Source organism: Plasmodium inui (genome assembly GCF_000524495.1).
Source record: "Plasmodium inui San Antonio 1 unplaced genomic scaffold supercont1.5, whole genome shotgun sequence".
NCBI lineage: Eukaryota > Apicomplexa > Aconoidasida > Haemosporida > Plasmodiidae > Plasmodium > Plasmodium inui.
Genome location: NW_008481839.1, coordinates 837,213 through 847,922, shown reverse-complemented (window position 1 = coordinate 847,922; position 10,710 = coordinate 837,213). Strand labels below are relative to the sequence as shown.

Here is a 10,710-nt window from a genome sequence, read left to right as displayed (position 1 = left end):
ATATACCGCAGAGGACATCGCAGCATATACCGCAGAGGACACCGCAGCATAGTACCGCAGAGGACACCGCAGCATATACCGCAGAGGACACCGCAGCATAGTACCGCAGAGGACACCACAGCGTAGTACCACGCAGTACACCGAAGTAAAGCTCAAAACGACTGGCCCAGACACGGATCACGCCCCACCTCGCTACACCGTTATGTGCTCAGGCGGCCAACTACGAAACTTGACCCGCTTATGCTTCAAATGTAACAAATCCGAATCGAAGTACTTCTCCTGGTAAAGCTCCCCCTGCTGCAGTTGCTGCTTCTTCCCACTGCCGTCCCTTTGAAACACTTCCAAAACGCGGACGAGTTGCGATTCCTTCTGTTCCTCTGTCAGTGTATCCCAAAAACACTTATGAATATTAACAACGTTAAAGTTGAGCTTTTTAAAAATCCGATTTTTCAAAGATATGGTGCCACTCACTAGTGGTCTATTCAAACCAATGGGGTGGAAATAGTCATATTCGAGGCATAAATTTAAAGGCTTATAAAAATGGGAAGCAAAAAAACAATGCTGTTCATCTATTTTGCGGCCAACAGAGAGATTAATGAAGAAATTTTTTAATTGTAACTTTTGTATAATGTTTTCCATTTCGAGTTGCATCTTTTCTGACCCCTGATTCTGGGCAGTTATCAATATATGATCTAGCCATTTGAGGTGTAAATATTCTTGAATGAAAAAGGGGACACTCTCCTTTATCATCCGTTCGTTTCTCGGCTTCTCAACATCACAGCAGTAGAGGGTCATATAAAGGTAGTATTGAATCCATCCACTTTCTGCTATATTTTCCCTAGTTAATCCTTCACATGCATTTTTTAAAATCTCTGGCAAAAAAAAAGAAGTGGTACAACTTTTCCCCCTACTCTCATCCTTAAGAGGAAATTCATACATGTTGTTTATGACGAGAACGTAGGCTAACAAGGACCAGCAGAAATTAGTCATGTCCCCTTTCGCTTCATCCCTCCTTTCGTAGATCTTGTTAAGTATCTTCTCTATTAAATTGTAACTTCGAGAAAGATTATCGTACGAGCCAAATTGAACATCCTGGTTTCTTAGTCCTAGGTAGGATAGACAGAAGCTCATCATAGAGAGCGTTGGCACTCGGAATTTGTTCAGATCAATTTCAATGAGTTCCAATATAGTCGGAAGGAGATAATAACACCTGTAGTCTAGGCAGCACATTGCGTATAGGAGTCTGGGACAATGTCTCGCTTTGATTGCTTCCTTCCTTTCGATCAAATCGTATACCAAAAATTTGAATAACTTGAGCTCATGAATAGCTTCCTTATCCTTGACACTCCACAAGGAGTTAAATCCGAACACGTTGGCTAATTGGCAGAAGCATCTCACTAGCCAGTTATAGTTCGGGTAATCCTCCTTCTCTATGTAGTCCTTGTACAGCCTGGTGTGGTGGGAAAAAAGGGGAAAAAGAAAGAAAAAAAGAAGCGGTGATCTACTATGCCACCCTTCCCTACTTCTTATCGTTGCGCGCCTGGGTGGGAAGAGCACACATCTACACTTATAAGCATTCAGGAGGGGGGCAGAGGCGGGGAGAATCCACCAGGATAGTCCTCCCACCCAATTCTCTTCCTTCTCAGACGGAAAAAAACGCACCGCAGTATCGACCGTGGGTTGGAGTAGCACTTATCCAGCTTCTCAAAATACGAGGACACGAAATTCTCTGGGGGAACAAAATCGAACAGGTCGATTTTTTTTTTCTTCTTTTGGTCATAGTACTCCTTGGTTAGGAAGGAGTTTTTGATGAGGGACTCCGTTGCGATGCCTTGCCTGCTGCGGCGGAATGGTCCCTCGCGCAAGAGGCGACACGTCTGCAAAGGGCAGACACTGCGCAGCGTTCGAGCACTGCTTATCGCTTTCTTCACCATCTGCGTGTTCATGTTGGGCCCATGGTATCCGAACGGGGGACGATCCTCGTGCAGGCTTAAAGGTCCAAGCGAGTCTTACTTATGTAGTTGCTCACTCGCGCGGAGGCAGCCGCTACGCTGATGCAGCACACAAGGTATGTCGCACCCCCTGGACCATTTTTTCCTCGCACGTGTAAATGACTCACCTGCAGAGGAGGAACAACCCGTGCATGCATTAGAAGTTCTTACCGCCTAACGATACGGGAACATACGGGAGTGATTACGCCACAAGGCCATTTCCACCTCGTCCGCGGTGCCACGCAAAGGACTACACCGTTTTGACAAGCTTCAACTAATTGGCGGTTGCCGTGATGGAAAGGTATACCCTAATAAGATTGCCAACATGTGTGAAAAGAGGAAAAAAAAAAAAAAAAAACTAAACAAGTAGAAGGGCGAATGGCTGGAAAACAGAAAAATGGAGAGCCCCTACCAACTCTCATAAAAAATGTAAACACCCGCGGTACACCGTGGAACATTATTTTTTTTATTTTTTATTTTTTCTCGAAGAATGGGACCTTGGAGCTGCGCGTCGATGGACCTCCGTCCTGGAGTGCATAACCCCAATCAGCATTGCCTCTCCGCGTTGTCCCTCGTTAGATTGACTTCGCTTACGCATGAATTATTGATTTACTCTGAGTGTGCAACGCTGGATAAGTTTGGCCAATTTGGAACCACGTCACTTTGCTACCTTTAAGTTGCTATACTTTTATTTTTTGGGACTCCCACTTTGGGGGATGAGAAGACCGCGGTGATGGGATCGACGGGCTGACTTTTCTCATTTTGCCAACATTTTTTTTTTCCTTTAACCGTATATTTTAATCCGCAGAAGTGACGTTTTTTTTTTTTTTTTCGTAAAACATATGAACGGGTATTTTTTATCTATAGAGTGACAAATTCGTTTCTTTTTTAGATACTTCATTAATGTTGTTGCCTTTTCGTGACTTGCTGCAAAATGCTTTTCTTCATGCGATCGCTGTTTTTTTGTTCGTTGGAAGGTAGGCACGAAGTAGTTTGAACTGACCTGGTATCACTCCATCCTCAGCAGGGCCAGTCTTCAGTTCGCGAGGCGATCCAAGCCATAACCAGTCCGTAGCTCCGTGGTGGAGATTATACAAGCCTTCCCCCGTCGCCCCTCCTTTTTAGTAAATCTCCAGTTGGTTGCCACTCCACCTGGTCAGTTTACGCAGCATAGTTATATTAGTTCCCCTCTCTTCTGTCCCTTCACTGAAAGAGAAAAATGGAGGTCCAGACGCCCAGCAAGAAAGGTGAGTACATAGATCATCTGCTTCGAGACATGGCTTCCAATAAGGGGAAGTTAAAGAGGAAGGACATAATGAATAAAATCGAGTACTACGTAGGGATATTAACAAATATAAATTTGAAACTTGTTCACAATAAGAATTACCAAGTGGTGCATCTAGTGCTGGAGGTTCTGTTGACAAATGAGGTGCATCTAGAACCCATGATTTTGGACAAAATTTTGGCTTGCCTGAACCTGAAGCAGATTTTGCAGAAGGATGCAAAGGTGAAAATTAGAAATATTAACAACATTTTGCTCCTCATTAGTCGGAAGAGCAGGAACAACTTGAACGCGACTAATTTGTTTAACCTGCTCTTCGATGCTGTGGCGCTGTTGCTGGAGGCCTTTTGCGAGGAGGACATTTACAGTGTCTCCCGGCGGGTGGACTACACGCTGGGAGGGGGCAAGAAGCAGCAGCGTGAGGAAAGCGAGGAAGAGGAAGAAGCCGAGGAGGAAGAAGGCGATGAAGCAGAGGGCGTGAACGAGGAAGACACAGATGACACAGGTGACGACCCTCCCAGTGAACCTCTCACCGATGCGCTTCAAACCCGAAAGCCCAAACGTGCAAACGAGGAGCCAATCACCCCAAGAGAGGGCTGCATCGAATCGGTCAGTGAACCCCAGGATGGTGACACCTCAGAAGGGATTGCCAAAGATGCCGCTAACCACGCCAACGATGCGAAGAAGAGAAAAAAAGCGGACTGGTCGGAGCAGTGGGACGACTCCCCCGAAGACAAGCACCAGAACGTAGCGCGGATAGACGACTACGTGGTGCACGTGAACAGTCTGTTCAGTCTCTACTTCAAGAATTACAAACCTATGTTAAACGATGTGAAGATATATGCGTTTTATAGCAATCTATTCGGATTGTATACCTACGTGTATGACTACATAGGGTACGTGGAAGAGTTAGCAGAGAGATGTCAAACGAATGAAGAGAGTTCCTCTTGCCACTTCAATTCAGTGCTGAAAAATCTCTTAACTCTGAAGGGTCTAATAAAGAAACAGATCACCACGAGCCTGGATAACATAACGAAAGGGTATTTTAAAAATGTGTATGGATCCTACTTGGCCAGCAAGGAAGAGCTAAAAGTGAATTACTCATTTTTCCTTTTCCAGGAGAATGAAAGGATTTTGGAGGTCATGTACATTCTGCTCAATAAAGTGTCAAATGAGAAACCCAGCTTCCGGTTCGATCCTCATGGGGACAAATTGATCTGCCCATCGGTCACTCTGCATAAGAGTAAAAGAGACAAACTGATTTACTTCTTTAAGGATGACTATACTTCCAATGAGAAGCATCCCTTTTTGGGGATTACTAAAAGGAGGGGGTGCTTTAAAGCCTTGGGTACTATCATCAAATGGCTTCTCCTGAAACAGGCTACTGCCAATTTGGCACATGTGCAGACCTACTTCACCCTCTTCCTGTTAATCCCCCATTTTGAGTTGACCATATATGGTAAGAACGTCAAAGGGGAGTATGCCAAATTGTTTAACTTTGCCACGTCAAGGAAGGGGGACACTCTCCGTGAGGTTAATTCCTCCGTGGTAGACTCTGACGCAGAGCCATCACTAGATATGAAGCCTCTTGGAGAACCCAAAGTGACGATCCACAGAAACGCTGCTAGCTACTTCAAGTCTGTGCAGATAAAAATCGCACACACGATGTGCCGCTTTGAAGAGGATCTTCATCTGAATGATCCCCAGAAGAGGTACAACAATGTGCACATCTTAGTAGAGTACTCAAAACTGATTTACCGATTTTTAAGGTACCTAAATGGAAGGAGCAATATAAGAAAAGACACATTCCTGTTTGTGAATATGGCATACTTGGTGAAGTATAAATTTGACTGCTTAACGAATGCTTACTTCGAATTAATGAGGGAATCGAAGAGTGCGCTGCGGGAGTGCACTGCGGGGGGGGCTGCTCCTCTGCCGTCCACTCAGCAATCTAGTCAGCAATCTACTAAGCTGTCTACTCACCCCTCACACAGCTTCTCCCGCGAAAGAATCTACATCGGTGGGAAACCCCATTTGTTACTGTACGATAAGAAGTTCAGGAATATATTCTGCACGTACCCACGTGGGAGAGCTCCCCAATCGGAAGTGACCACACTAGACAAAGCCAACCGGAGTGATCGTGGAGAAGACCCAATTCGCCTGCTTCTCCTCCAACAGCGAAACGGAAAAAAGAAGAAAGAAAAGAAACAAATGATGGTCTATTTGAACTACTTAATATACGTCAACCAGATGAACCTCATAACGGTGATTCATTTTGATGTCACCCTGAGGACACTGATCTTCTCGACGCTGTTCAATTTCGCGAAAGGGATCACCTCCAGCGGGAGGTACAGCCAGAGCAGCACGGGAAACCTCAACATCGTCACTTCTTATCACGTCAATCCTCTCCATGTTAACCACTTCGGGAGCCACCTACTGAGGACGGTGATGACAAAGTACGTCGACATATTTGGGGTGAAGGGGCTCTTTAAATTTCTGCACTACTACATCGTTGGAAATGTGAATGCACATGAGGATCATTCCATGAGGAGCATTCATTTTTTGCAAAACTGCGTCGTAATAGAGGTGTTTAAAAGGAGCGTGAATATATGGGTCGACCAGGCGTCTACCATTTTGGAGTACCTCATCGAGGTGTACACTTACCACGTGTCTAAGCTTAGCCAAACGGTAGAAGCTATATTACAGTTAAGAGAGGGTGGAGGGGAAAATGCTCGTAACGTTATGGTTAGCAGCTCTCAACCGCACAGATGGAATCCCATTGCCAGCTATCCATCGATTGTCCAAAACGTAGAAACGTTAGAGTACATAATCTGCTCCTTCTTGAAGTCCATTCCGAAGAAGAACATAACTGAAGGGTTGCTCCCTCACGTGAAAGAAATTGCAACTATCCATTTGACGAAGCTGAAGAGTGAAGTGACATTTTATGACAGATTAGGCAAGGGCAATTTTTCCGACACGAAGTTTGCTTACTCGGCCTGCAAATTTTATGTACTATACTTTTTCAATTATAGCTTATCCAGAGTGGCTATGTATTCGCTGCTCCATAGGGAAGTAAAAACCGATAAGCTACTGTCTCATCCGTCTATGCAGCACATCGTTGCGATGCTTCTGACCTCTTTCCCCACCGTCGAACCGATGTTTGACCAATGCGTTAGAGAGGACTGTTTACACGCCTTCTTCGACATACTGCAGATGATTCTTCAGACGCTTTTTTTTTTCCTCTCCCTGGTGGAGCTGCGCGTCATAGGTGAGGAACGCTGTGTGTGCGGGGAGGAAGTGGGAGGGATAGGGCTCTCCTCCACTACGGTGTGCACCTTATACACTACCATGTGTACACCTTCTCTGCTGCCATGTGTACATCTTCGCCGCTACACTGTTCATGCCTTCTCCCTCCCCCCCTCTTTTGGCAGATCTGGACCGCCTGGTCGAGCACCTCAATCAAGTGCTCCGCGTCCTGAAGAAAAACGCCCTGGCGGAGTACCCCTACGCAGTGAAGAAAAAAATCTCCAGACAGATCGCCAACTTCTTCATCTACAACCACGCATTTCTAGTGACCACCTTCAGAGGAAGAGAACAAATCGTCGATACCATTTACCAAGAATTCACAAAATTACTCTTCGTTGATATTGCCATCATGAAGAATGAGCCGAATTACGACTTCCTCTTTGACTACTTTTTCATCATAAGAGAAAACAAAACGGTTTGCAACTTACTGAAGGAGTTGTTCTCGTTGCACTTCATTTTGATGTTGGGAAATTTGGACAAAGCTTCCCTTCGACAGAAGCGGGAAGGAGGGGGGAGGGGGAGAGGTTTCCATGACGAAGGGGTGATGCCTCCCCAAGAGGAGGCCTTTCTGTCCTCCCCCGTGCCCGCACTAGTTCGAAGGAACAGAACCCTCTCAAGTGAAAATCACAAGTGGTACGAAATGCTAAACTTGAAAAAAAAATTAGAATCCCCAAATGGGAGCAGCCTGTGTAGGGGCTCAATCGACCAATTTGACGAAAACAGAATGATGAGTGTTTTTTCTCGCAGAAGGAAGAGTAACCTCTTCGTTTTGTCCCCACTCAGAAGTAAACTCAACAGGGATACCCCAAATCTCGACGTATGCATTTTAAGTAACATTTTCCCCCTGTTCAATGGCATAGAAAAAGTGCAAGACAATCTATACACTCTTTTGTGCAAAATCTGTGGCGATTTCTCCAACTACAATGTGTACCGTGAGCATATTCTGGCCAACATTCTAATCTGTTTCTGTGAAAACCTCGCTGGAGAGGAGAGCCCGAAGCTGGGTCTGAGGGACTTACTCCATTTTGTAAAGTTATCGTTCCAGTTGATTCAGAAGCAGAAGGAGTACATAACCAGTGGCATCTTCAGGACAGACAAAATCATTCCTCTGTTGAAGCTGCTATTTCACATCTTCTTCCTCTACATCAGCCAGTGGACTGACAACTCGTTTGCGCAGAGGGGAGCGCACAAGAAGACGCACGTTGAGCAAAGCGCCACCGACACGCAGAACCTTCCGAGGGAGCCACCCCAAGGATCTTCAAAGAAGAAAAAATCGAGGACATCCCCTCAGAGGAAATCCAGAAAGGTAGAAACCTGCTTCGTCTTTTTTATTAAGTACTTTCTCCTTCTGTACGAATTGGTCGTGTCGAAGGGGCAGGAAGAAGGATCCACCGCTACCCTAAGTGATGACCACGTGGCGTACTTGACCAATCATATGCATGGAGGGGGCAGCCCAAGATTCGGCAGTGAGGAGGTGCACAGTGGCCCCAGCCACGGGGTCGAAGGGGACGACATAGGTGCGATGCTGACTAAATTGAAAGATTTCCTTCACAGGATTTTAAGCAGCGGAGGGGACGCTACGAAGGGTGGAAGCACGAATAGCGGCAGAAATGGTAGCACTGATGGCATCACCAGTGGAAGCCGCGCCGCTATCACCGCTACCACTGCCCGCATTAACGCACTCTTCCTCGATATGATCGAACACGTGTTCGTGTCCTTCCTGCTGAGACACAACTTCTGGGAGGAGCCAAACAGCGCAGCTGTCGTCCAGGTGGTGAACGCGCTGAGAGGACTCCAAGTGGAACACATTCTCCGCACAGGGAATGAGAAGTACACCACCTTCCCCTATAGCATCCTTGCTTTGAAGATTTTTAACCTGGCAAACAGAAGTGGTGTAGGAAGTACCTCCATTTCGATAAGTCCTGACGGTGGAAAGCATGTGGTGGCCGAAGCGAAAGGGGAGAAGTTAATAGGGTTGACCCCCGCGGACAGACAAGCGAAGAAACGGGCCAAACGTTCCAGGAGGAAGGACCAAATAGCTATGGACGAGGGAAATCTCATCCTCTTTCTTAAACTGTTCCTACCAGATAGGCGGCGGAATGGCATATATAAAGACAGAGATTTAAGTGTCCCATCGAACGGAGAAGTAAAGCTAACTTCTCTCCAACTGTACGATTTTTTGTATCACTACAACAGCGTATTGGCAGAATATACCCATGAGCATTCACTACACATCTGCATAAAGTATCAAAACGTGATTAAGAATATTTGCACGCTGTTTAGCTATTCCTCCGATGACGTAAAGAACATTTTGACTTACGTCCAAGGAGAGATAAATATGAGGTACTCAAACGAAGAAGCAGAAGGTTGCCTCTACCATTTCAACATACACATAATAACATTGATTTATGTCATTTCGAACAGTCGGAAGTTTTGCTCAGAGATAATTCATCAGAGCAGGAGACCAACCGACTCCTCTTCCTTTATCAGTTTGTATCTCCTACTTATTCGACATGTCCAGACGTACTTGGACGTTGAAGTGGTGATGAGGAGAAGCTCCTCCGTCCTCTTCTTACTGCTTCACCTCGTGTACAAGATGTCGCAGCTGTTCGTGTTCTTCTTCGTGCGCCTCAAGGCGGAAACGCGGGGTGAGTTCGTCTGAAACTACTTATCGTTGCATGCGTCCATGTTTGTATGCATCATACGTGTGCGTGCGAATCATGTGCACAGAGTGACGTCGAGAACCCCCCACACACACACAAGGCCCCACTCCATTCCAATTTCACCCCACGCAGACGGGAGCTACTCCAACCTCCTCGGATTCGTAAGCAACTACTGCAGTCTGCTAGTCAGGACGATGGACTTACTGTAATGCGAGAGGCGAGCGCTATCCGCGTGGCGTTTGTATAGTTATGCGTTCACTTGAGCGCGTACCTGTTTGTCTACACACGCCTTCATCTTTCTGAATGTATCTCACACGTGCGCTTCACCTCCTTCTGCACTCCACCGCCTTCCTTCCACCCAACAGGAAAAATCGCATACGAAGCAGCAACGACGGCGCTGTGTCAAGTCCGGGAAAATTTTTCATAACGCATTTTTACATCCTAAATAACTGTGACCTCTTCGAGCGAAAGAAGTTTTACCTGTACCTGCTCAGCCACCAGCTCTTTGTCCTGTTATACGAGTTCTTCAATATACGTAAGGGGAAGGAGTCGCTGATTTGAAACGTGCTGACCGCGTTATAAAAACGGCAAGGAAGCCGACCACACTTCGTCCAACATGTCTACATACAAACGTACGTGTACCTACACACACACACTGACGTGCCCGTACATACCCACTGGTGATGACACCCCACCGTTCTCCCTCCCCTCGCAGAGAAAAACGAACTCGCGGTGAAGTCCAAAAGGACGCTAATGGAAGTGGCCACGAAGGGAGGGTATGCGATCAACTTTTTCTGTTCCTACGTGGACTCCATTTTGTATCTCGACAGCAGGTAAGAAATATTTTATGGGGAGATGTTGTCCTTCTCCTTGTTTGTGTGCAAAACAGCGCTGTGCATGCGATTGGTTAACTTTTTCTGCGTTGTCGTCATCCCATGCTCCTGTTCTGAGTGATCCTTTCTCCTCACCAACCGCTCTCCCCCTGCGCAGAATGAACAAACTACTCCTCAGGAACGCCAACTTCCTCGTCACCTTCCTGCGAAGCAACAAGGCTAGCCTGAACTTGCCCCCAATAGCTTTCCCCATTGTAATCAAAATTGTGGACATGTATGAATTCATTTCGAAGACGAGTTCCATGGGAGAGGACGAATACGAAGAGAGAAAATTTCTCAAAGGCATTTTTAAGACCACCTTGTCTCTACTAGAAAATAGCTCGATTCAGTTTTGTTACACATCTCTAACAGATCGGAAGAGGGAAATATTTAACGCCCTATCCGAGTAGACTCGCGTGGCTGTCCCCGATCGCTTTCCGCAAAAATAAAATGCTGCCTGACCTGTTCATAAGAAAAAAAAAAAAAAAAAAAAAAAAAGATTTATGTGTTTCGTTCCCGATTGGTGCCGGCTGCTCATTACTCTCAAAATGATTGAAGAGTGCATCCATTTGGAACTGTTCACGTCTTCACGATTT

At 46.0% G+C, this 10,710-nt stretch overlaps 2 protein-coding genes across 2 annotated transcripts; one reads left to right on the top strand and one right to left on the bottom strand.

The window, feature by feature from the left end:
• Positions 1–192: 192 nt before the first annotated feature.
• C922_01649 (hypothetical protein) lies at positions 193–1,946 on the bottom strand (the record flags this gene model as incomplete). The annotated part of the gene is made up of 2 exons (XM_008817252.1): positions 193–1,450; positions 1,663–1,946. The coding sequence occupies 2 exons, from the start codon at positions 1,944–1,946 to the stop codon at positions 193–195; spliced, it is 1,542 nt and encodes a 513-aa protein (XP_008815474.1).
• Positions 1,947–3,210: 1,264 nt separating this feature from the next.
• C922_01648 (hypothetical protein) lies at positions 3,211–10,524 on the top strand (the record flags this gene model as incomplete). The annotated part of the gene is made up of 6 exons (XM_008817251.1): positions 3,211–6,541; positions 6,705–9,227; positions 9,375–9,447; positions 9,608–9,777; positions 9,958–10,075; positions 10,233–10,524. The coding sequence occupies 6 exons, from the start codon at positions 3,211–3,213 to the stop codon at positions 10,522–10,524; spliced, it is 6,507 nt and encodes a 2,168-aa protein (XP_008815473.1).
• Between the last annotated feature and the right edge of the window lie 186 nt (positions 10,525–10,710).